Genomic DNA, 27,258 nt, shown 5'->3' with positions numbered 1-27,258 from the left:
CCCCCTGGTCTAGTTACCACCGCTCCCCCTGGTCTAGTTACCACCGCTCCCCCTGGTCTAGTTACCACCGCTCCCCCTGGTCTAGTTACCACCGCTCCCCCTGGTCTAGTACCCACCGCTCCCCCTGGTCTAGTTACCACCGCTACCCCTGGTCTAGTTACCACCGCTCCCCCTGGTCTAGTTACCACCGCTCCCCCTGGTCTAGTTACCACCGCTCCCCCTGGTCTAGTTACCACCGCTCCCCCTGGTCTAGTTACCACCGCTCCCCCGGGTCGAGTTACCACCGCTCCCCCTGGTCGAGTTACCACCGCTCCCCCTGGTCTAGTTACCTCCGCTCCCCCTGGTCTAGTTACCACCGCTCCCCCTGGTCTAGTTACCACCGCTCCCCTGGTCTAGTTACCACCGCTCCCCTGGTCGAGTTACCACCGCTCCCCTGGTCGAGTTACCACCGCTCCCCCTGGTCTAGTTACCACTACTCCCCCCTGGTCGAGTTACCACTACTCACCTTATTCAGTTCTCTGTTCATTTTCTCAGGGTGAAACTGTTCGAGGAAGTTCCTGAACTTCAGAGCGTCCATTGCTACGATCTCTGTGCACCTCCTCTGCCAGGTGTCTCTGTGGACGACAGAGTTAAGTCATATCAAATGTATTTTATAAAGCCCTTTTTACATCAGCAGTTGTCACAAAGTGCTTAACAGAAACCTAGTCTAAAAAAAAAACCCCAGAGAGAGCAATGCAGAGGCAGAAACACAGTGTCTAGGAAAACTCTCTAGAAGGCAGGAACCTAGGAAGAAACTTAGAGAGGAACCGGGCTCTGAAGGTTGGTCAGTCCTCTCCTGGCGACCGGTTAGTTGGGAGGAAAAGTCATTATATCAGGCTCTTGGTAATTGAGTAAATCAATATTGTAAACAACTTCAGAGTGAAATCCCTTAAATATGTAAAGTATATTTTAAAACGGTCTGATCAGTAAGCACGTACCTTGGGGTCTTGTCCTGATGTTTGCCGTCCCATAGGTAGCTGTCTGCGTAGCCAGTGTACGTACTGTACTGCTCAGTACCTGGGGGAAGGCCCAAACAGAACAGACACCGTTCATGACCAGACCAATATCATTAAAGAGATAGTGAAAGATTTTGGCAATTAATTTGTTCTAATTACACCCGAGTCGTGTGTACTCATGGATACCATTTGTATGCTTCTGCCGTGCTGTTTGAAAGAAGTTTAGAGGGAGTTTCGCGAGCCAATGCTAACTAGCGTTAGGGCAATGACCGGAAGTTTACCATTGGCTCGCAAAAAAAAACACCTTCAACTTCCTTCCAAAACTGTACACAGAGACATACAAATGATATCCCTGAATTCATCTGACTGGCTAATTAGGAAATGGCTTAGTTGCCAAAAATCGCATACTTTTCCCTTTAAATGTTAGCGCTTTGACATCGTCAATTGAAGGACGTTATCAATGGAGCGTCAAATTACTGACACATCAGTGACTGACAATGACCCCGAAAAATGTGATATTATTTGAGTAGTTGAGATATGATAAAACAAAACGGTCAGGAAAGCTGTGATTTTTACAGCCAGCCAATCGCTTAATCTTTTTGTTAATTATTCCATGTGAAGTGATGCCACAAGAGAGCAGCTGTCTCCAACAACAGGAAGGTCAACTTATTACCTCCCTAGGAAGAAGAGAGCGCTAGACTGCGTCACAAATGGCATCCTATCCCCTATATAGTACACTACATAAGTAGCCCAACCCACAGTGGAGGAAGGGTTAGAGGGGGAGGATTCAGAACAACAGCCCAACCCACAGGGGAGGAAGGGTTAGAGGGGGAGGATTCAGAACAACAGCCCAACCCACAGGGGAGGAAGGGTTAGAGGGGGAGGGTTCAGAACAACAGCCCAACCCACAGGGGAAGAAGGGTTAGAGGGGGAGGGTTCAGAACAACAGCCCGACCCACAGGGGAGGAAGGGTTAGAGGGGGAGGATTCAGAACAACAGAAGGTACAAATGAACCCCTCATTCATTAGGCCTCATTAGTACCTGCGGTGGCTTTGTGTGTGTGTGTACAAACAAGAGCGGATTACTGAAGCCTGGTCAGTGGGTGCCTCCTCTCAAGAAGCAAGAATCTCACGAGCGTTTCAACATTTGACAAGCCCAGGACGTCATTACCAATCAGCTCATCATTTGATTTTTTTCTAGTGAACTTACACTCATTTGATGTATTTTAACCAGGATTGTCTACTCTGTAAAAATCCCCACTGTTTTCCGGGGAGTCCTGGTAAGTAATCACTGCCTCAGTAAGGCTCTCTGGTGTTTAATTCCAGTTCCCAGAATGATACACAAGGTTTATTAAATACAAATGTATTGTTCCAGAAAAAAATATTTTTGGCGGTATACCGTATATCGGGGTGTTTGGAAATACCCACGGGATGGTTTGCATATACCGTGAATACCGTGGAAACAATTTCTTTACATTTTTTTCAATAGATTTGAATATTTGTAGTTACTTTTTAAATGACATGTTAGGAGATAAAGCCGATTGCGTTCTTCATTTCACATTATTAAGATTACCGTACTTCTCCAAAACGTCTTTCTGCCGTGTTTGAGAAGTCAAGAAAGCTCTGTATTTTGTCCCTGTGCCTACTTCTACGTTCCTACGTTCTACGTTCCTCCCCCCTCTGCTCCGTGTACCCACGCTGCTCTTCCTCCTATGTTCCTCCCCCCTCTGCTCCGTGTACCCACGCTGCTCTTCCTCCTACGTTCCTCCCCCCTCTGCTCCGTGTACCCATGCTGCTCTTCCTCCTACGTTCTCCCCCCCCGCTCTGTGTACCCATGCTGTTCTTCCTCCTACGTTCTTCCCCCCTCTGCTCCTTGTACCCATGCTGCTCTTCCTCCTCCATTCTTCCCCTCTCTGCTCCGTGTACCCATGCTTCTCTTCCTTCTACGTTCGTCCCCCCTCTGCTCCGTGTACCCATGCTGCTCTTCCTCCTACATTCTTTCCCCCTCTGCTCTGTGTACACATGCTGCTCTTCCTCCTCCGTTCTCCCCCCCGCTCTGTGTACCCATGTTGTTCTTCCTCCTACGTTCTTCCCCCCTCTGCTCCGTGTACCCATGATGCTCTTCCTCCTACGTTCTTCCCCCCTCTGCTCCGTGTACACACGCTGCTCTTCCTCCTACGTTCCTCCCCCCTCTGCTCCGTGTACCCATGCTGCTCTTCCTCCTACGTTCCCCCCCCCCCCCCGCTCCATGTACCCACGCTGCTCTTCCTCCTCTGTTCTTCCCCCCTCTGCTCTGTGTACCCATGCTGCTCTTCCTCCTCCATTCTTCCCCCCTCTGCTCTGTGTACCCATGTAAAACCCGACACGGCAGAGTAACGGTATGAATATCTGGATACCGCCCAAGCAGAACTGTACAAAAGCCACGTGGGCTACATTTTGGGTGATCGAGATCACCACGAGACAATTTTTTGTTGTTGTTATTCTTGCTTTAATAAAAGGCCCAGTGCAGTCAAATGTAAATTCTCCTGTTTTACATACATATATATATATATATATATATAGTTCCACACTATGAAGTTGGAATAACATTATGAAATTCTGATAACGTCCCTTTAGGATACGAGTTTAGGATACTTTAGGATACGAAATTTCAGCCCGTATTTAACAGAAACGACCTCTTATCTTCCTTCAGTAGATGGTCAGAATGTAAAGAGATGTGTGATTATCCATCTGTAAATGAAACAAAAAAACAATCTCTACGAATAAAATATAATATTATGATGTTGATCATTACATATTGGCTGATGTTAAGATAGACTGACGCAAAGTAAAATACAGTGATCGAGATTGAGCCAAGGCACTATGAGTTTTGGAAATCAATTCGACTGTTTCTGGCAGTCGGAGAGCTGGACGGCGCAACACATCTACAAAACCGTACAAGGGAAAAGCCAGCATCTGGAGAGGAGCTTGGTTAACAGATAAGGGATACGTCCCAGATAACACCATGTTCCCTAGATATTAGACAGACATTTCACTAGAAAAGGGAATAGGGAAAAGGGAAAAGGGAATAGGGAAAAGGGAATAGGGAAAAGGGAATAGGGAATAGGGAAAAGGGAAAAGGGAATAGGGAATAGGGAATAGGGAAAAGGGAATAGGGAAAAGGGAATAGGGAATAGGGAAAAGGGAATAGGGAATAGGGAAAAGGGAATAGGGAAAAGGGAATAGGGAAAAGGGAATAGGGAATAGGGTGCCATTTGGGACGGCAGGTAGACTAGTAGTCAGAGCGTTGGGCCAGTAACCCGAAAGGTTGCTGGATCGAACCCCCGAGCTGACATGGTAACAATCTGTAGTTCTGCCCCTGAATAAGGCAGTTAACCCCACTGTTCCCCGGTGGGCCGTCATTGAAAATAAGAGTTTGTTCTTAACTGACGTGCCTAGTTCAATAAAGGTTAAATGAAAGAGAGAGATAACACTTTCATTCATGCACTGCAGGACGCAGACAGACATTTTACACTTGACCATCACCAGTGGACCATCACCAGTGGACCATCAGAATGATGCTGAACGGTGTCCTTCTGACTGAAACACCGTCCATTGAAGGGGGAAGTGATATTGACAGAGCAGGATGGTAAGTTGGTGGTTGAAGATATCCCTCTAGTGGTGTGGGGGCTGTGCTTTGGCAAAGTGGGTGGGGTTATATCCTTCCTGTTTGGCCCTGTCCGGGGGTGTCCTCGGATGGGGCCACAGTGTCTCCTGACCCCTCCTGTCTCAGCCTCCAGTATTTGTGCTGCAGTAGTTTATGTGTCGGGGGCTAGGGTCAGTTTGTTATATCTGGAGTACTTCTCCTGTCCTATTCGGTGTCCTGTGTGAATCTAAGTGTGCCTTCTCTAATTCTCTCCTTCTCTCTCTCTCGGGGGACCTGAGCCCTAGGACCATGCCCCAGGAATACCTGACATGATGACTCCGTGCTGTCCCCAGTCCACCTGACCGTGATGCTGCTCCAGTTTCAACTGTTCTACCTTATTATTATTCGACCATGCTGGTCATTTATGAACATTTGAACATCTTGGCCATGTTCTGTTATAATCTCCACCCGACACAGCCAGAAGAGGACTGGCCATCCCACATATGCTCTCTCTAATTCTCTCTTTCTTTCTCTCTCTCGGAGGACCTGAGCCCTAGGACCATGCCCCAGGAATACCTGACATGATGACTCCTTGCTGTCCCCAGTCCACCTGACTGTGCTGCTGCTCCAGTTTCAACTGTTCTGCCTTATTATTATTCGACCATGCTGGTCATTTATGAACATTTGAACATCTTGACCATGTTCTGTTATAATCTCCACCCGGCACAGCCAGAAGAGGACTGGCCACCCCACATAGCCTGGTTCCTCTCTAGGTTTCTTCCTAGGTTTTGGCCTTTCTAGGGAGTTTTTCCTAGCCACCGTGCTTCTACACCTGCATTGCTTGCTGTTTGGGGTTTTAGGCTGGGTTTCTGTACAGCACTTTGAGATATCAGCTGATGTACGAAGGGCTATATAAATACATTTGATTTGATTTGATTTTGATTTGATCCTCGGAAGAGGACGACCAAAGGTTCTTATTCAGACTAAACAAATGTTTGGATTCTCTGGAAAGCCAATGGTTGGGCATTTGACCCATTTCACCGGAGGTCTTTATAAAGCCAGTCGTTTCCCTCCCTCTTATAGCCACACAAAGTTGTTTTAAACATCTGAAAGATCATTTCGATAGACCACAGACCAGACTAGAGGCCCTGGACTGACTGATGATTAGGAATTTCATTCACTTCAATGCTTTGATGCATTAATACGCCCAGGTCTCAGCATGAATTGTTTCCGACAAATACACCGTCTCTAATTTGTTGAGGACTGGTCAGTTGGGCGGGGCAGAGAAAGGTCAGAGACAAATGAAACCTGCAGCTTTGTCGAAAGGACAACTGGACAAGTGGTGATGATTTCGCCACAACCCTCTCGAGGTTGTGGCGAAATCTGCACGGAGCCAACTTCACCGTGCGCTGCCACTTTAAGAGCGCATGAGCAGTAAGGAAGGAGGAGGAAATAAATACCGCTACAAGGTTACTGTCATTCATGCCCCAACAAACTGAAGCTGTTCTGAGGGCCAAACGGGGTGCAACTCTAGATTAGGAAGGTGTTCCTAATGTTTTCTCCACTCAGTCTGTAATAATGGCACTGTATTCCCTATAGGTTGCCATTTGGGACACAACCCAGGCCATATCAGTGAACGCTGTGGAAGTGGGACACTCCTTCCAGGAACTCACAAGCACCTAGAGTTTTCTAGCTCCGCCCACCCAATCACCAAACTAACCCTCTCCACCAGCCACCCAATCAGCATTCTAACCCTCTCCACCAGCCAGCCAATCAGCATTCTAACCCTCTCCACCAGCCAGCCAATCAGCATTCTAACCCTCTCCACCAGCCAGCCAATCAGCATTCTAACCCTCTTCACCAGCCACCCAATCAACATTCTAACCCTCTCCACCAGCCAGCCAATCAGCATTCTAACCCTCTCCACCAGCCAGCCAATCAGCATTCTAACCCTCTCCACCAGCCAGCCAATCAGCATTCTAACCCTCTCCACCAGCCAGCCAATCAGCATTCTAACCCTCTCCACCAGCCAGCCAATCAGCATTCTAACCCTCTCCACCAGCCAGCCAGCCAGGGACAGAGAGAGGACAGGTCACCTCAGAGAGGAGTAACCTTCAGCCTCCCTCCTCACCACTCCTTGTCCCGACCCCGCACAGATCCACTCTCCCCTCCACTAGCCTTTCTCTCCTCCCCCCTCCACTAGCCTCTCCCCTCATCCCTCCCCTCCCTCTCCTCTTTCCCTCCCCTTTCCCCTCATCCCTCCCCTCCCTCTCCTCTTTCCCTCCCCTCACCCCTAATTACCTCCCTCCCCTCTCCTCTTTCCCCTCCCTCCCCTTACCCCTACCTCCCTCCCTTTCCTCTCCTCTTTCCACTCCCTCCCCTTAGCCCTACCTACCTCCCCTCTCCTCTTTCCCCTCATCCCTCCCCTCCCTCCCTTCCTTCCCCTCCCCACTTAAATCACTTAATGTTATTACAGCAGTACTAGAATTCATGACCTCCGAGCAGAAAGACCTGCCCAAGACCCTGTTCCACTAATGGACTCTCCCATTCCATCATCTTTATTAAACCTTTTCCTGTGCCACCACCACCACCAGCATTTTGTTGTATCATTGCGGGCCGGACGGACGGGCCGGTGGTATTAAATCATATTCCCCCGTGATACGTCTTGACATGGGGGGGGGGGGTTAATGGATATTACCTCCCCCATTGAAATTTGCCAAAGTGCCCAGGCCTAATTGAATTAGCCTTGATTGCCTGGCCGGGCTGTGCTGTGACAGGGGAAAGCAGATGAGTCACCGATGGTTATCCCGCTGACCAGGAATGACGTGACGCCGAACAGAGTGCAAACAATTCCCTCTGAGAAAACTAACCTGTGTGATGTTACATGGGTAGCTAGCAAAAATGTTACCACGACTAACATTATGGATCTGCATTAGTATACACGTCAAAAGTCTCAATGCAAAGTTATACACCTCTCTTTTCTATTTCAGGAGGTATCACATAAAACGGATCAGAATTACCGAACAGTGACAAAGTCGTGTCGGAAAAAAAGTTTTTCCGGGAGATGATGTAATGTGAGCCAGTCTATTCCCTTAGAATGTCAAACTCCCAACAGAAATACCTTCACATGTATACCTTCAAATTAAAGCAAATTATTTGCACTCATGACTACTGGTTTAAAACAAAAATACCTGTTCTGCTGACTTACAAGCAAATACTTTATGAATGAATGTATACAAATCTACTTGCAAGGTTGCTAGCCAATTAGCATGCTAACGTTTGCCCTACTAGACTACTAGCTTTACGTTAGCACTACACGAGTCAGCCAGTTGCTATCAACACCTAGCTTACAGCTACATTAAAGTAAACCAAAGTTTTGGAAACCAAAGAATGTTAGCTATACGCAGTTATCTTAGCCAGCAAGCTAGCTATCCAGCTAACGTTAGCTATTTAGCCAACTAACTACTAGCCTAGCCAACCACCACGGTTATGGTCGGCAAGCTAGTGCCCAACTACTGGAGAACAGCTAGAACTACTAAAACGTAACCACAAATCAAAGCAGAGAGAGCAGGGACAGATTGATTGATGGCAAAAAAAATTAAAGCGTGCAGACTGAGTTAGTTATCAAAGCTAGGGGGAGGCAGATGCTTCACCGGCCGATGAAGAGTCAGGGAATTCAAAAATAGTTAGATTCCAGATGTCCGTCAGCTAGTGTGCTAGCATAAGCCAAGGTAGAAAAAGTTACAAAACACACGTAGCTTACTTCACAGAGAACATGCCGAAAAGTTGACGAAACAAAAAAGGAGAACAGACGAGGTACTACACAATTAGAGCAGGTATGATTTTCTCTTTCGTTTGGAGCCCACGGCAAGAAGGCACTGTAGTCTGCTGTGCTAAAAGGTTCCCACTAGATACCACAGCTACAAAGTCTGCGAAAAAAAAAAAAAAAAAAAATCAACAAATTCTCTTTTTACAACAGTGTCTTTTTAAGAAAGGGGAGATGTAGACAAGCTTGATTGATTATTGATTATGAATCAGCTGTGTAGTGCTAGGGGGTAAAAAAACAAAACGTGGACCTCTTGGGGTCCAGAGGACCGAGTTTGGGAAAACACTGTTGAAGACCGGAGTGTTTGTGTGTCTACGTGTTGGTTAGCTGATTGTGCCTGTTGAGAGGTGGCTGATGAAGAGAGAGAAAGGGAATCGTCACAGTGTGGTATCAACCAGACAGCCTCACAAATCAGCCTACGCACGTACACACCGTAGGCTGAATCCCCCTCTCTCTCTCCTTCGTCAACAACTCACTAATCACGCCGGTCATCCCTCTCCTCTCCTTGTTGGGACAGGCGGGTTCACATCTAAGAAGAGCTATGAGAGATCAGCCTGCAGAATAACGGACAATGGCTTCTAGAAGCTGCAAACCATATATTTAAGAAATATATATGGAGGACTCAGCCCTTTTATTTGAGGTTAAAGCCAGTTTTGTTTTAATGTTTTGGTTATACTGTATTTCTAGGCAAAGCCAAAATAAAAATAGTATACAAAAAAATATCTATATATTTAAAGATGATGTTTCAGTCTAAAATGTCATTTAAAAATAACTGACGGGATCTGTGCTCTCACTGATTTGAATAGGAGTGAAACTCTGTGCCATAAAAATACCTAAAAATAAAAAAATCTACCTATCTGATCATACTATTTTCATTCAACTAACTTACTTAACTTACAGTGTTAACGCTTGCTTAAGCAGGCCCGAGATGCGTTTTAGTGGCCTCGTTCAGACAGCCAGTGTGCGCCCGGGGCTAAAACACATCTCTGCCAGAGTTCACTAGGCTGAAGAGAGCGAGCGCTAGCCACCTTTTGTCCTTGCATGCAGCCTTTCCATTCAATTCAGTTATTCAAAATGCATTCAGACATGACCCACCCCCCCCCCCCCCCCACCCCTTATAAACGCTTTGTCAAGCTGCAGAGGTTTATCGAACTTTCCCACTCATCATTACTCATGATTCACTCAGAACTATCATTACTCATGGTAGCATCCACATTAATGTTGAAGTGTTTAGAGACATATTCTATTCCTATTTACAATAAAAAAGTGACTCCAAAATAACACTAATTATTGACCATTAATTTCTTTTGGGGTACCAGACGATCTGAAACACAAGCTAAATGAACAGCAGACGCACCCAAAAGAATCACAAGCTTGGCGTTGGAATACGGGACCAAATACTAAACTCTAGACTACTACTTTAATACACACAAGTGAATTTGTCCCAATACTTTTGGTCCCCTCAAAATGGGGACCAAATGACTATGTACAATAAGTGCTATAACTCCTAAACGGTTCACCCGATATGAATGAACATACCCTATAATTACAGCTGACAGTCTACACATCCCCTCAAATGGGGGGGGGGGGGGGGGGGGGGGGGGGGGGGACGGACTACGTACAATAAGTGCTGTAACTCCTAAACGGTTCACCCGATATGAATGAACACACCCTATAATTACTATAATTACAGCTGACAGTCTACACATTAACTTCATAGCTGTTGTATCATTCCAAATCCAAAGTGCTGGAGTACAGAGGCAAAACAACAACAAATGGCCCAATACTTTTGGAGCTCACTGTATTTCCGTTCGGTTTTCACTGGTCAAACATATGAATGTTCAGGTTCAAAATAATTAAGCTTGTGTGGCAAAGTTAAGCAACGCCTTATAAAACATGGATATATTGATTGTAACATTACTGGTAAATAAATCCTTGTTTGTTTTTGTTAGTTTATTTGTCCATCAGAGCTACAAAGTTCAAGCACTTAATGTAATCCAGTAATTACCCCAGACACAGACAGACAGAGCAATCAACAGTCCTATCTGCTACTAACCACTAACCAGCCGCTGATTGGGCCGATCTCAGGAAGAGCCAATCAGAGGAAATAACAGGGAGAGGTTGACAACTCCAAGGAAGTGATTGTCACAGCAGTAGGTCCTGCTGGCTGGCGCTGTAAGAGGTACCTTACAGGTTTGGACTGAAGGGTTCTGTCATTTACAGCAAACCCTGCTGGGAGTTACCAGTCATATGTCCTGGCCTTATTTACTCCTTCAGATGAGGGGTCCCCACAGCATTACACAGTACCCAGGCCAGCCAAATGTAGATGCAATGTCTATGTGGCTCTGCTCTCTTAGATTTCTCAACAGATTCTTGTCCACCAAATAATACCGAACACAAATATCAACGCATGAAACAGTTAGAGTTCAAATAAGGAAGTCAGTGAATATAAATAAAATCATTAGGTCCTAATCTATGGATTTCACATGACTGGGAATACAGATATGCATCTGTTGGTCACAAATACCTTTAAAAAAATAAAATAAAATGGGCCTCAGGATCTCGTCACGGTATCTCTGTCACGGTATCTCTTTATCTCATCGATAAAATGCAATTGTGTTCGTTGTCTGTAGCTTATGCCTTCCCATAACATAACCCCACCACCACGGGACAATTCTCTGGCAACAGCTCTGGTGGACATTCCTGCAGTCAGCATGACAATTGCCCGCTCCCTCAAAACACCAGACGTCTGTGGCATTGTGTTGTGTGGCAAAACTGCACATTTTAGAGTGGCCTTTTATTGTCCCCAGCACAAGGTGCACCTGTGAAATGATCGTGCTGTTTCATCAGGTCCTTGATGTGTCACACCTGTCAGGTGGATGGATTATCTTGGCAAAGGATAAAATGCTCACTAACAGGGATGTACACCAATGTGTGCACAACATTTGAGAGAAATAAGATTTTTTTTGTGTGTGCGTATGAAATATTTCTGTGATCTTTAATTTCTGTATGGTGACTAGAGCAGACACCTAGTGGGGATTGTCTGACCTGTGACGATGAGACACTCATTCTGCAGCAGGGCTTCAGTGAAGAGGCGAGAGACGATGAGTTCAGGGTTAATCAGGAAGCGAATCTCTTCCTGAACCAGACCCGATCCGGTGACCCCTCCGCCCACAAACCGGTTGGCAAAGTCCACCTGCGGAGAGAGAGAGAGAGAGAGCAGGGCAGCGCACACATGAAGAAGATAGCCGAGTACAGTATCTAGGATACATCAGACAGCCGAGTACAGTATCTAGGATACATCAGACAGCCGAGTACAGTATCTAGGATACATCAGACAGAAGATGATAAAGTCCACCTACAGAGCAGAACAGAGTAATGGAGAGCGGAGCAGAACAGAGTAATGGAGAGCAGAACAGAGTAATGGGGAGCAGAACAGAGTAATGGAGAGCAGAACAGAGTAATGGAGAGCAGAACAGAGTAATAGACATCGGAGCAGAACAGAGTAATGGACAGCAGAACAGAGTAATGGACAGCAGAACAGAGTAATTGAGAGCAGAACAGAGTAATGGTTAGCAGAACAGAGTAATGGAGAGCAGAACAGAGTAATGGAGAGCAGAACAGAGTAATGAACAGCGGAGCAGAACAGAGTAATGGAGAGCAGAACAGAACAGAGTAATGGACAGCGGAACAGAGTAATGGACAGCAGAACAGAGTAATGGAGAGTAGAACAGAGTAATGGACAGCAGAACAGAGTAATGGACAGCAGAACAGAGTAATGGACAGCAGAACAGAGTAATGGACAGCAGAACAGAGTAATGGACAGCAGAACAGAGTAATGGAGAGCAGAACAGAGTAATGGAGAGCAGAACAGAGTAATGGACAGCAGAACAGAGTAATGGACAGCAGAACAGAGTAATGGACAGCAGAACAGAACAGAGTAATGGACAGCGGAACAGAACAGAGTAATGGACAGCAGAACAGAACAGAGTAATGGACAGCAGAACAGAGTAATGGACAGCAGAACAGAGTAATGGACAGCAGAACAGAACAGAGTAATGGACAGCGGAGCAGAACAGAGTAATGGACAGCGGAACAGAGTAATGGACAGCGGAGCAGAACAGAGTAATGGACAGCAGAACAGAGTAATGGACAGCAGAACAGAGTAATGAGCAGAACAGGCAGGCAGTCAGACAGTTGGGTGGGAAAGGGGGGAGGCCCAGGCAGTCAGACACAGTTTGGTGGGGGGAGGGGGGCACGTGGTCAGTTAGACAGTTGGGTGGTGGGGGGAACGTAGTCAGTCAGACAGTTGGGTGGTGGGGGGGCACATAGTCAGTTAGACAGTTGGGTGGTGGGGGGAACGTAGTCAGTCAGACAGTTGGGTGGTGGGGGGGAACGTAGTCAGTCAGACAGTTGGGTGGTGGGGGGGCACGTAGTCAGTCAGACAGTTGGGTGGTGGGGGGGAACGTAGTCAGTCAGACAGTTGGGTGGTGGGGGGGCACGTAGTCAGTCAGACAGTTGGGTGGTGGGGGGAACGTAGTCAGTCAGACAGTTGGGTGGTGGGGGGGGCACGTAGTCAGTCAGACAGTTGGGTGGTGGGGGGGAACGTAGTCAGTCAGACAGTTGGGTGGTGGGGGGCACGTAGTCAGTCAGACAGTTGGGTGGTGGGGGGGAACGTAGTCAGTCAGACATTTGGGTGGTGGGGGGGAACGTAGTCAGTCAGACAGTTGGGTGGTGGTGGGGGGGAACGTAGTCAGTCAGACAGTTGGGTGGTGGTGGGGGGGGAACGTAGTCAGTCAGACAGTTGGGTGGTGGGTAGGAACGTAGTCAGACAGTTGGGTGGTGGTGGGGGGGGAACGTAGTCAGTCAGACCGTTGGGTGGTGGGGGGGCACGTAGTCAGTCAGACAGTTGAGTGGTGGGGGGGAACGTAGTCAGTCAGACAGTTGGGTGGTGGGGGGGAACGTAGTCAGTCAGACAGTTGGGTGGTGAGGGGGCACGTATTCAGTCAGACAGTTGGGTGGTGGGGGGGAACGTAGTCAGTCAGACAGTTGGGTGGTGGGGTGGCACGTAGTCAGTCAGACAGTTGGGTGGTGGGGGGGGCACGTAGTCAGTTAGACAGTTGGGTGGTGGGGGGGAACGTAGTCAGTCAGACAGTTGGGTGGTGGGGGGGCACGTAGTCAGTCAGACAGTTGGGTGGGGGGGGGCACGTAGTCAGTTAGACAGTTGGGTGGTGGGGGGGAACGTAGTCAGTCAGACAGTTGGGTGGTGGAGGGGAACGTAGTTAGTCAGACAGTTGGGTATGTGGGGGTGGGGGCAGTCAGTCAGACAGTTGGGTGGTGGGGGGGGACGTAGTCAGTCAGACAGTTGGGCTGTGCGGGGGGCACGTAGTCAGTTAGAAAGTTGGGTTGTGGGGGGGCACGTAGTCAGTCAGTTGGGTGGTGGGGGGGCACGTAGTCAGTCAGTTGGGTGGTGGGGGGAACGTAGTCAGTCAGTTGGGTGGTGGGGGGGGACACGTAGTCAGTCAGTTGGTTGGTGGGGGGCACGTAGTCAGTTAAGACAGTTGGGTGGTGGGGGGGCACGTAGTCAGTTAAGACAGTTGGGTGGTGGGGGGGAACGTAGTTAGTCAGACAGTTGGGTATGTGGGGGAGGGGGCAGTCAGTCAGACAGTTGGGTGGTGGGGGGGGCACGTAGTCAGTTAGACAGTTGGGCGGTGGGGGGGGCACGTAGTCAGTTGGGCGGTGGGGGGGCACGTAGTCAGTTTGGTGGTGGGGGTGGCACATAGTCAGTTGGGTGGTGGGGGGGCACGTAGTCAATTGGGTGGTGGGGGTGGCACGTAGTCAGTTGGGTGGTGGGGGGGGCACGTAGTCAGTTAGACAGTTGGGCGGTGGGGGGGCACGTAGTCAGTTGGGCGGTGGGGGGGCACTTAGTCAGTTGGGTGGTGGGGGGGCACGTAGTCAGTTTGGTGGTGGGGGTGGCACGTAGTCAGTTGGGTGGTGGGGGGGCACGTAGTCAATTGGGTGGTGGGGGTGGCACGTAGTCAGTTGGGTGGTGGGGGGGCACGTAGTCAATTGGGTGGTGGGGGGGCACGTAGTCAGTTTGGTGGTGGGGGTGGCACGTAGTCAGTTGGGTGGTAGGGGGGCACGTAGTCAATTGGGTGGTGGGGGGCACGTAGTCAGTTTGGTGGTGGGGGTGGCACGTAGTCAGTTGGGTAGTGGGGGGGGCACGTAGTCAGTTGGGTAGTGGCGGGGGCACGTAGTCAGTCAGTTGGGTGGTGGGGGGGCACATAGTCAGTTGGGTGGTGGGGGGCACGTAGTCAGTTGGGTGGTGGGGGGGCACGTAGTCAGTTGGGTGGTGGAGGGGGCACGTAGTCAGTTGGGTGGTGGAGGGGGCACGTAGTCAGTTGGGTGGTGGGGGGGCACGTAGTCAGTTGGGTGGTGGGGGGGCACGTAGTCAGTTGGGTGGTGGGGGGGCATGGAGTCAGATGGGTGGTGGGGGGGCACATAGTCAGTTGGGTGGTGGGGGGGCACATAGTCAGTTGGGTGGTGGGGGGGGCCACAGTCAGTCAGTTGGGTGGTGGGGGGGCACGTAGTCAGTTGCGTGGTGGGGGAGCACATAGTCAGTCAGTTGCGTGGTGGTGGGGGGGGCCCAGTCAGTCAGTTGCGTGTTGGGGGGGCCCAGTCAGTCAGTTGGGTGGTGGGAGGGGCCCTTGGAAGCAGCACACACAGTCTGCTGTCTTTCTTTGACAGGCTGTCAGAGAGCCCCTCCTCACCAGAGAGCCCTTCACTCCGATGGCAGGGAGCCCAGGCCCTAGCTGAATCTGGTCATGTCACCCATCAGCTGTCAGCCCGTGGCAACCACAGCCTCCACAGGCAAACTAAAAGGTGAAAGGGACTGGGTAGAGGGGGCCCGGCCTGACAGGGAGAGAGGAGAACGGACTGGGTAGAGAGCAGAGGGAGTGCAGGGCCTCGACCCCAGTCCCAGCACGCACACTCAGTCCCACAGACGTGTTGTCACCCGTCCTCTTCCTCAAAAGGACCTGTTCAGTAGCAGTAAGCATTCTGAGTTAAAGCTAGGAGTGCGTGCGCGAGGTCGACTCTTGTGATTGACAATCACAGTATATAAAAAAGAGAGGGGAAAGGCAGGGAGGCCCCTCTAGGCTGGATGTGTGGCTTAGAATATATAACGAAGAACCCTGGCATGTACAGTAAAGACTCCTGCTCCACCAAGATGCTTCTAGAATACGAAATCGTGCCCTCTCGGCACAACACATGTGCATTTAAAATGGCTCCCGATTCCCTATTTCATCCACTACTTCTGACCAGAGGCCTATGGGCCTTTTGTAAACAAAACAAAAATAAATAAATATAAATAATTAGTGCACTAAATAGGGAATAGGGTGCCATTTGGGACACAACCCCCGTATACTTAGTCATATAGAGTTGTATGTCAACTCTTCCGTACATCTTACCTGCAGCATGCCGTGCCCGTCGTCTTCTATGGTTCCTACACATGTGATGTGAAGCTTGGTGAGCTGATTCTGGGAGCTGGAACATAGAAAAATATTATTTTTTTTGCCTGATTACCAAATCAGAAAAAAAAAAAAATCCCCTTGTTCCTATTTAGATAAAATCCATACAATTATTGGATAAAATAAAAAAATATATATATAAAAAAATGGACAGTAATTCCACATGAAGTGCATTACTTTTTCCAATTTGGAGGCCGATCCAAACACTTTCTTGTGTACGTCACAAGTCCAGTAGGTTCTGAAACATAAAACAAAACGCAAAAAATAAATAAAATTAAAATCAAAAATCATCAATGATTTTGGTTTGAAACCAATATAAAATAAAATGACATTGATTTGATAATACAAAAACCTTACTTTGCTCGATTACACTTCGAAAATAGCACAAAAGTGTTTTCAGTTTCTCCCTCTTCTTTGGGGAAGAGCCCTCAAACAGCCTGAAAAGGAAGTAAGAGTTCATATTAAGTTTCAAAGAGAGTCTTTCAAAGGCTACAGAACAGCTTTATAAATACATTTAAAATCAAGTTTAAAAATGAGTCTTGTTTCTAACAGTGTAATTAACAGTAGGGATGAACGATATATCGGTGAACATATCGGAATCGGACGATGTTAGCTAAAAATGCTAACATCAGTATCGGTCCGATGTCTAGATGAACACCGATGTGAAAAACCAAAGCTACCTATATAACACAGGCACACGACGTAATGATGCCACGTAAAATGTTACGCTACACGTGCAACACAGCATTCCTAACCTGGCCCACAATGTCTGCTGTGTGGATCGAGCAGTCAACAAGTCCAGCAGTCATTTGAAAGAGTAAGAACATTTCAGCGAGACAAGTCAAAAGGCGAAATCCAATTAACGCCAAGATAATGGAATTTATTGCCCTTGACAATCAACCGTTTTCTGTCATTGGGTGATGTTGGCTTTCGCCGACTGGTCGAGCACCGGTACACATTACCAAGTGCGCCATTGTTCAGATGTTGCCCTACCGGAGTTACACAGTAATAGCATCACTGCTATTAGCTTCACGACATACTATGGAACGCCGTTTGGGTCTTTGCGCTGTTAAGATTCTGGGTTAAACGTGGAACATTGTTATACTCAGAAGGATAGTATCTGAGGAGTGATAGAGACTGGGTTTTTACATCTGAAGTTAATGGTTATCTGTAGGAGCCAGATGGCTGTGGAATGTGTTGGGTGGACGGGAGGAAGTCACAGGTGTGCTATAGGGGATACGGGTGGAGGTCTTTGGATTGGGCATCAAGGGGGTTGAGGTTAGAACAGATCCCCCTTAAGGGAAAAAAAATGGTTTATTACCCAATCACTTCGTCTTCCTGTCTAGCCATAAAATATGTAAGGATTGTAGAGAAGGAGTTGTGCCTAAATTGGAGTATATATATATATATATATATATATATATATATATATATATATATATATATATATATATATGTTGAAACATGTTCTTGTCTAATGTAGCTGTATTGACACTCTGGGCAGAATTAAACTTGGTTCAACTTTCATAAATGTTAGTTGAGTGTTTTACTCTGAGAATTAGAACCTAACACTGCATCAAAACAGATACACGTGAAATAACACTATCACTATGTGCCGCATTATATAAGCTTCAATAAGTGTCAAGTAACACCTTTCTATCGGAAAGATGTTGTGTGTTCTGAATTCGCACGCCAAGCGCCACCACTGCTATCAGTAGTCAAAGCTGTACAAAAAAAGCAAACACCAGCCACGAACGATGTGTTTACACGATGTGTTTACAATACCACGTTGGTAATAAAGCACTATTTGTTCGACCACACCTTCTGGGCTAGCTAGCTTTAGCTTGGTACGCAGCTAGCACCAATACAACCAGCCTGAAAACAATGACCAGTAGAAACTGCAGTCATTTTCACTATTCTTAGCAATGATTTAGGAATCCTTGTGAGCAAGTATTAGCTAGGTAGCCACTTGTTGTTCGCCTATTGATATTGAACTTCAGTTCATGAAAATAAATAACTAGCCAGCTACTTAAACCTGTTGCCCAAAGCTAACGTTATAAGCAGCCAGATAGTTTCATCTGGCTAGTGAGGCTCGACCGGACCGGGTTATGTGTTGTGTAGCTAGCCACAATAAGAATTAGGCACAACAGTGGAATTTGCAGTTTGCCTTCAAAATAAAAGTACCTCTTTGAAAGTGATGCAGAAGGTTACTATTGGTGGAATCATGCCATATTTAGACGAGATAATGTTAAACGAAGTTGGAATGTGAAGCAATCAAATGGGGTCTGAGTCTGAGTCTGCTCAGTGACACCCACAGAACACAACTGAAAAGATTCCGCAAATATTAATCAAATTTCAAATCAAATCAAATTTATTTATATAGCCCTTCGTACATCAGCTGATATCTCAAAGTGCTGTACAGAAACACAGCCTAAAACCCCAAACAGCCAGCAATGCAGGTGTAGAAGCACGGTGGCTAGGAAAAACTCCCTAGAAAGGCCAAAACCTAGGAAGAAACCTAGAGAGGAACCAGGCTATGTGGGGTGGCCAGTCCTCTTCTGGCTGTGCCGGGTGGAGATTATAACAGAACATGGTCAAGATGTTCAAATGTTCATAAATGACCAGCATGGTCGAATAATAATAGGGCAGAACAGTTGAAACTGGAGCAGCAGTATTAGCATCAGTATTAGCAATATTAGCATTGAAGCTCTTATCACGAGACTGTGACGGTGTGAAATTCCCAGTCAGCCTATTGTGTGTATTGACATTAATTTTTCACTGTACAGCTTTACCTAAGGATTGGGGATCAATGAAATGTGGTATCAGTCTACTTAATTACACCAAGCTATTTTTTCCCCAACGTCCTCCTCAGAATGATCAGACTCCAAAACATCCGCGCAGTATTGTTTTTCCTCGGGAATGCTACAATCCAAGTATCGTATGCAAAACTCTTAGAGACTTACCCAGAAAGACTCACATCTGTAATCACAGCCAAAGGTGACTCTAATATGTATTGACTACGGGGTGTGAATACTAAATGAGATTAACTTTGTCATTATGGGGTATTGTGTGTAGTTTTCATAACGGGTGAGAAAAATATATTTAATAATCCGTTTTGAATTCAGGCTGTAACAACAAAGCGCGGAATAAGGCATAAGGGGTATAAATACTTTCTGAAAGCACTGGACGGACAGATGTGTTCTAAACAAGTAGGTCCATACCATCTGATTAGGTGATCTGGACCGCAGGTCATTGTTTTAAAAGCGTTATGAAAAGTGATAGTGTGCTATCCCCCTATCTCCAGTGATGAGAACCACGTAGCTAGAATGTAATCCTATACCACTTCCTGATTTCACAGACAGACCCTCTTAGACGTTATATGGTGTATTATGATAGAACATAGGATTTCACCAAAATGACAGGAGTTTCATGATTTTTTTTTTTTTCTTTCTTTCTGGGGGTGGATTACCCCTGTAAGTAAGTAGCCTAATTATGTATGGACTGCACTACTATATTTCAGAACATCAAAGGCCAGTTTTATGGTGGGCCTGAGGTGGTGGAACTAGGTGGGATGACGATGGAAAAAGCCACTGGGTGTTGGGAGTCCGGAAAGGTAGATCACACACACATCCCAGTCCTTCTGGGCAGGCAGGAAATAACTACTACCCTCTACTGAAATACCTTCGTCTGTAGGGGTCCTTTAAAGACCTACTGACAATTATTTGATTTCATTACTAAAATGAGAAGGATTGGAAGAGACGACACACAGTGTCACCAGTACTGAAGAGAGAGACCGAGACATGGAGAGAGACACCGAGAGAGAAGGAAAGAGAGTGAAGGAAGAGAGAGACAGGGAGAGAGAGACCGAGAGAGAAGGAAGAGAGAGACATAGGGAGAGAGAGACCGAGAGAGAAGGAAAGAGAGAGACAGGGAGAGAGACACCAAGAGAGAAGGAAAGAGAGAGACAGTGAGAGAGACACCGAGAGAGAAGGAAAGAGAGTGAAGGAAGAGAGAGACAGGGAGAGAGACACCGAGAGAGAAGGAAAGAGAGAGAAGGAAGAGAGAGAGAGACACCGAGAGAGAAGGAAAGAGAGAGAAGGAAGAGAGAGAGAGACACCGAGAGAGAAGGAAAGAGAGTGAAGGAAGAAAGGGACAGGGAGAGAGACACCGAGAGAGAAGGAAAGAGAGACAGGGAGAGAGACACCGAGAGAGAAGGAAAGAGAGTGAAGGAAGAGAGAGACACCGAGAGAGAAGGAAAGAGAGTGAAGGAAGAGAGAGACAGGGAGAGAGACACCGAGAGAGAAGGGAAGAGAGTGAAGGAAAAGAGAGAGACAGGGAGAGAGACACCGAGAGAGAAGGAAAGAGAGAGAAGGAAGAGAGGGACAGGGAGAGAGACACCGAGAGAGAAGGAAAGAGAGAGAAGGAAGAGAGAGACAGGGAGAGAGAGACCGAGAGAGAAGGAAAGAGAGAGAAGGAAAGAGAGAGACAGGGAGAGAGACACCGAGAGAGAAGGAAAGAGAGAGAAGGAAGAGAGAGAGACAGAGAGAGAGAAGGAAAGAGAGTGAAGGAAGAGAGAGAGAGACACCGAGAGAGAAGGAAAGAGAGAGAAGGAAGAGAGAGGCAGGGAGAGACACCGAGAGAGAAGGAAAGAGAGAGAAGGAAAGAGAGACAGGGAGAGAGACACAGAGAGAGAAGGAAAAAGAGAGAAGGAAGAGAGAGACAGGGAGAGAGACACCGAGAGAGAAGGAAAGAGAGTGAAGGAAGAGAGAGACACGGAGAGAGACACCGAGAGTGAAGGAAGAGAGAGACAGGGAGAGAGAGACAGGGAGAGAGACACCGAGAGAGAAGGGAAGAGAGTGAAGGAAAAGAGAGACAGGGAGAGAGAGACCGAGAGAGAAGGAAAGAGAGAGACAGGGAGAGAGACACCGAGAGAGAAGGAATGAGAGAGAAGGAAGAGAGAGACAGGGAGAGAGAGACCGAGAGAGAAGGAAAGAGAGAGAAGGAAGAGAGGGACAGGGAGAGAGACACAGAGAGAGAAGGAATGAGAGAGAAGGAAGAGAGAGACAGGGAGAGAGAGACCGAGAGAGAAGGAAAGAGAGAGACAGGGAGAGAGAGACCGAGAGAGAAGGAAAGAGAGTGAAGGAAGAGAGAGACAGGGAGAGAGACACCGAGAGAGAAGGAAAGAGAGACATAGGGAGAGAGACACCGAGAGAGAAGGAAAGAGAGAGACACCGAGAGAGAAGGAAAGAGAGAAGGAAGAGAGAGACAGGAAGAGAGACACCGAGAGAGAAGGAAAGAGGGGGAGAGAAGGTAAGAGAGAGACAGTGAAAGAGACACCGAGAGAGAAGGAAAGAGAGAAGGAAGAGAGACAGGGAGAGAGACACCGAGAGAGAAGGAAGAGAGAGACAGGGAGAGAGACACCGAGAGAGAAGGAAAGAGAGAAGGAAGAGAGAGACAGGGAGAGAAGGTAAGAGAAAGAGGAAGAGCGAGAAGGAAAGAGAGAAGGAAAAAGAGGAGAGAGAGAGAAGGAAAGAGAGGAGAGAGAGAGAAGGTAAGAGAAGAAAGAGGTGAGAAGGAAAGAGTGAGAAGGAAGAGAGAGAGGAGGAAGAGAAAGACGGGGAGAGAAGGTAAGAGAGAGAAGGAAGAGAAGAAAGAGAAGGGAGAGAGAAAGAGGGGCAGAGAGAAGGAAAGAGGGAGAGAGAGAGAGAGAGAGAGAGAGAGAGAGAGAGAGAGAGAAAGAAAGAAAGAAAGAAAGAGAGAAAGAAAGAGGGTGAGAGCTCAAACTTTGTCCATCCATGTGAGTTCAGTCAAGCTTGAACTTTTGATAGGAATTAGAATCATCTCTCGCTCAGCTTCCCTTTCTCTCACTGCAGCCGGGCCAGGCCGGTTATGTAGAAATCAGTGGAGGCTCCTCAGAGGAGAGAGGGGAGAACCATCCTCAGTGAATTTCATGAAAATCAGTTGTACCTTTTAGATAAAATGATGCTAAATATAATCACGTCACCAAATAACTGATTAAAACACTATTTTGTAAGATATTACTGCACTGTTGGAGCTAGAAACCAAATAATTTCACAACACCCGCAATAAAATCTGCTAAACATGTGTATGTGACAAATCAAATTTGATTTGAGAAGGTCTACAGTAGCCTCCACAGCACTCTGTAGGAGTAGCACCATGGTGTAGCCGGAGGACAGCTAGCTTCTGTCTTCCTCTGGGTACATTGACCTAGGAGGCTCATGGTACTCACCCCCTTCCATAGACTTACACAGTAATTATGACAACTTCCAGAGGACATCCTCCAGCCTATCAGAACTCTTGCAGCATGAACTGACATGTTGTCCACCCAATCAAAGGATCAGATAATGAATCTAGTACTGAAAGCATATGCTACAGCTAGTTAGCACCACAGTGCATAATATGATTAATCTAGTACTGAAAGCATTAGCTACAGCTAGCTAGCACTGCAGTGCATAACATGATTAATCTAGTACTGAAAGCATTAGCTACAGCTAGCTCGCACTGCAGTGTATAACATGATGAATCTAGTACTGAAAGCATATGCTACAGCTAGTTAGCACCGCAGTGCATAATATGATTAATCTAGTACTGAAAGCATTAGCTACAGCTAGCTAGCACTGCAGTGCATAACATGATTAATCTAGTACTGAAAGCATTAGCTACAGCTAGCTCGCACTGCAGTGTATAACATGATGAATCTAGTACTGAAAGCATATGCTACAGCTAGCTAGCACTGCAGTGCATAACATGATGAATCTAGTACTGAAAGCATTAGCTACAGCTAGCTAGCACTGCAGTGTATAACATGATGAATCTAGTACTGAAAGCATATGCTACAGCTAGCTAGCACTGCAGTGTATAACATGTGGTGAGTAGTTGACTCAAAGACAGACAATAGTTGAACTGTTTTGAACAAATTCAATTTCTTCCAAAATGAAGGTGAAGCGAGAGAGAGATTTTGTATTTTTTTCTCACTTTCAGTTTCACTTACTTATCTAGCAGACGCAGCTATCTAGTTTAGCCTACTAGTTTAGCCTACTGCTTAATCAGTGGGATGCTATGTTAGCTAGTTTAGCCTACTGAAACACCCTGCTTAATCAGGGAGATGCTATGTTAGCTAGGTTAGCCTACTGAAACACCCTGCTTAATCAGTGAGATGCTATGTTAGCTAGTTTAGCCTACTGAAACACCCTGCTTAATCAGTGAGATGCTATGTTAGCTAGTTTAGCCTACTGAAACACCCTGCTTAATCAGTGAGATGCTATGTTAGCTAGTTTAGCCTACTGAAACACCCTGCTTAATCAGTGGGATGCTATGTTAGCTAGTTTAGCCTACTGAAACACCCTGCTCAAACAGAAGGATGCTATGTTAGCTAGCTGGCTGGCTATGACTAAACAACACAACACGAACTCTTCCAAGTCAAGGTAAGATTTTGGTTTCACTCATTTATTGCCACCGGGGCCCGACGGTGTAACTGTTTCCTGACTATACACTGTAACTTTACTGCATGATTGTAGCGGGTTTACTAACCGTTAGTATATTAACTAGGTTGACTATGACTTTACTTTAGCTAATATGGTGACAACGATGAAGGCTGTGTGTAGCTGTTTGGCTTGGAATTATTATATTATTTTTTTTCCCACCTGGTCACATGTGTGTTGTGTTGTGCAATAAAGTCCACAAGCGAAGGGAAGAGAAGGAATACAACGTGGCTGCTATGAGAGTGAACTCCGTTTACATGTGATTCGGGGGTGTATTCATTCCAACGATTCTGTTGAAAAATGTATCTTAAACGGAGGCAAAGGGAACAAAAAACGGGGATAAACATTCCTGAATTTGTCCAACAGAAACTCTCGTTTGCAAATGTTGGACTAATGAATACACCCTATATCAGCTAGATGCAGGCAAGAGTCTGCAAGGCGCTATTGAATGTCACTGTCTGTCACCTCAAATTTGTCTCTCGACCTGTGTGTACCTACGTTGTAAACTTTCATTCATAGGCTAGGTTGTAGCAATCTCATGATATAGGGAAAATTATATTATCATGTAGTAACCTAAACCTATCACTGTTACATTGAACTGGGTGAATATGAATGACAGTAACCTAAACCCATCACTGTTACATTGAACAGGGTGAATATGAATGACAGTAACCTAAACCTATCACTGTTACATTGAACTGGGTGAATATGAATGACAGTAACCTAAACCTGTCACTGTTACATTGAACTGGGTGAATATGAATGACAGTAACCTAAACCTGTCACTGTTACATTGAACTGGGTGAATGGAATATGAATGACAGTCATCCAATATGCTGTAATGGAAATAAGGTCATGCTAACGAAAAAAAACTGTTTGTCCTCCCTCATCTAAAACTGGCACTGACTGCCACTGGTAGAAAGTCCTTCTTACATCGTTGCAACAGTGGCAGTTGGCCCCCCAGGCCTCAGTCCCATCACAAAGTCACACTCATGTGTCCCTCCACTCCACAGCACTTACACAAAAAGGAAACGAACAGAAGAGAATGAGAAAAAAAACAAAAAAACACGGCCCCCTTTCCACTTTCCCGCAACCCAAGGGCTACATTAACAAGGCCCCATGTCCCTTTTAAAAGACGAGCAGGGACGTCAGGAGGCTAATTAATCTCATCCAGCCTACTACAAAAGCTGACTGCCTATAGAGGTGCACTAGTGAGGCTATTTGAACTGAATGTCTAAACCAGCATTAAGACCAAATCTACTAAACTCCTGTGCTTTGCCTTTCTCCGGCATGCCATTTCAATCAGAGAGAGAGAGAGAGAGGAGAGAGAGGAGAGAGAGAGAGAGGAGAGAGAGGAGAGAGAGGAGAGAGAGGAGAGAGAGAGAGAGAGAGAGAGAGAGAAAGAAAGAAAGGAGAGAGAGAGGGGAATTTCAATCAGAGAGAGAGACAGAGAGAGAGAGAGACAGAGAGAGAGAAAGAGAAAGAGAGAGAAAGAGAGAGAGGAATTTCAATCAGAGAGAGAGAGAAAGAGAAAGAGAAAGAGAGAGAGAGAGGAATTTCAATCAGAGAGAGAGAGAGAGAGAGAGAGAGAGAAAGAAAGAAAGAGAGAGAGAGAGAGGAATTTAAATCAGAGAGAGAGAGAGAGAGAGAGAGAGGAATTTCAATCAGAGAGAGAGACAGAGAGAGAGAGAGAGAGAGAGAAAGAGAGAGAGAGAGGAATTTAAATCAGAGAGAGAGAGAGAGAGAAAGAAAGTGAGAGAGAGAGAGAGAGGAATTTCAATCAGAGAGAGAGAGAGAAAGAAAGAGAAAGAGAGAGGAATTTCAATCAGAGAGAGAGAGAGAGGAATTTCAATCAAAGAGAGAGAGAGAGAGAGAAATTTCATGAGAGCGAAAGGAATGACAAGGCTTAATGACACAAGGCTTGATGCACTGAGAGGCTGAGAGCCCCTCCAGGCCCAGAGAAACTCATTCATTTAAGTCCATTCCTCATTTTTCTTTTCTGTCATTGTAGCCTAGTAGAAACAAATCTTGAGTCATGTTATTTAGCCCACAGGGCTCTCACAGGGCAGCTAGCCAGCCAATGGTTGGCAAGAGCAGGTAAGAGCAGGCTTTTAGTAATAGAATTCCAATACGGTATTTTGGGGAATGGTGAAATGAATACATAATTATATAATGGCAACAATCCATCAAAGATGTTCCGTGTAGAGATGTGTAGAGAAAAGTGTTGCAGAGTGCAGTTCATTTTCGTTAAGACTAGAACTCTCATTTGTATGAAGAAACTTACAACAGAACAGCACCAAATCTACTTTACCGAAACAAACAAGAACACATTTTTTTTTTTTTTTTTTTTAAAGACTCCCCCTGCTAGACTACAAATGTATTTAAATGAATCCCAGATACATTTATACTCATTGAGTTAAAAGGAGGCCTTGCTGAGGGATGTAAGAAAACGTCTGTACTAGAACATCTCCCCAACGGGGAGGCCAAGGGTCCTTCCAAAATGGCACTCTCCTAAATGACCAAATCAGTGAAATCTACTAACAATGCTCTTGTCTTGGACACAACACCATCAGTGGACGGTGTAGAGGTGTAGGCAGGTGTCCTTGGGTGGTCACTAGGGTTTTTTTTCCTTGCCCTTATTGAGGTTGGGGGTTTTACCTTCCACCAGGAATCTCCAGCAAAAAGGTTAATTAAGCCTTAGCTTAGTTCCCAAGTGCCACTAGACTGACCCCTGGACATGGCCAAAGTGTTCAAATCATCATCAGTGATCTTGTGATGTGGCCTAGGTTACATTGGGTGTTTACCCTCTCTACAAGTGGGGGTGGGGGGGGGGGTCTACCCTCTCCCTCCCACAGGCAACTCGTCCAAGGTTAATCAGCCAGCCTTAGTTCCACTAGACTGACCAGCTCAGACAAACAGGATCTCCTTCACTGCTGCAGTTACAGTCCGTCTCGGGGGGTCTTTTACCGGGAACGCTTGTCCACCAACACACACCATCGTCAGGGTTTCAGATCATTTCCAAAGGCTTTTACTGTTAGCTAGCTAGCTAAGCGTCCATCTCAGATGCAAAGTAGAGGACTTCCTGGTTCTCTTTTCAATCAGGAAATCCTTATCCGACTAGCTGAATTAAATATTGAAGGGCTGTAGTTAGAGCCACTTTAATCCTCCTGTATTTTAGTAAAAGGGCTGTAGTTACAGCCACTATAATCCTCCTGTATTTTAGTAAAAGGGCTGAAGCTACAGCCACTATAATCCTCCTGTATTTTAGTAAAAGGGCTGTAGTTACAGCCACTTTAATCCTCCTGTATTTTAGTAAAAGGGCTGTAGCTACATATGGCCATCTGAGACAATGTTAATCTCATTTTCCCTTCTCCACTTAGATAATCACACTATCTGGGTCCCAAACGGTTCCCTATGCCCTTTAGGGCCCATAGGGCTCTGGTTAGACGTAGTGCACTATAAAAGGGTATTGGGGGGGGGGGGGGGGGGTACCATTTGGAATGAAAAAAAAAGTGTGACGCAGACAGAGATGGGGAGTGTGTACAGAGCTCCAGTCTTCTCCGTTCAGGAATTAGAGAGTGAGGCGCTAGTATTACATTACTTTAATCCTATAAAGTCCCCGGTAGAAGTAAAAGCTCCTCTATTAGGGAGTAAAAACCGCACCACCACGGGCAACAACAATTCTGTTATCAGATCTTCTCCAAGGACAGACCTTGGGGAGGGTTGGGTTTGAAAATCGGGACATACCTCGGGGGGGGGTTGGGTTTGAAATCAGAACAGAC

The 27,258-nt window shown here is 46.4% G+C and overlaps 1 protein-coding gene across 2 annotated transcripts in view; it reads right to left on the bottom strand.

Moving 5' to 3' along the window:
* parga (poly (ADP-ribose) glycohydrolase a) overlaps nt 1–27,258 on the bottom strand; it is a 108,809-nt gene that overhangs the window by 38,929 nt on the left and 42,622 nt on the right. For both annotated transcript variants that reach the window (XM_036956361.1, XM_036956360.1), the window contains 6 exons: nt 16,332–16,411; nt 16,152–16,212; nt 15,915–15,990; nt 11,494–11,641; nt 978–1,056; nt 506–614 (listed from right to left, as the gene is read on the bottom strand). In XM_036956361.1, the coding sequence (XP_036812256.1) occupies nt 506–614; nt 978–1,056; nt 11,494–11,641; nt 15,915–15,990; nt 16,152–16,212; nt 16,332–16,411 (553 nt within the window). The remainder of the gene's footprint in view (nt 1–505; nt 615–977; nt 1,057–11,493; nt 11,642–15,914; nt 15,991–16,151; nt 16,213–16,331; nt 16,412–27,258) is intronic.

The sequence above is a fragment of the Oncorhynchus mykiss genome, chromosome 20 (genome assembly GCF_013265735.2).
Source record: "Oncorhynchus mykiss isolate Arlee chromosome 20, USDA_OmykA_1.1, whole genome shotgun sequence".
Lineage (NCBI taxonomy): Eukaryota > Metazoa > Chordata > Actinopteri > Salmoniformes > Salmonidae > Oncorhynchus > Oncorhynchus mykiss.
The sequence above is the reverse complement of the archived record's forward strand: the minus strand, read 5'-3'. Positions and strand labels throughout refer to the sequence as shown.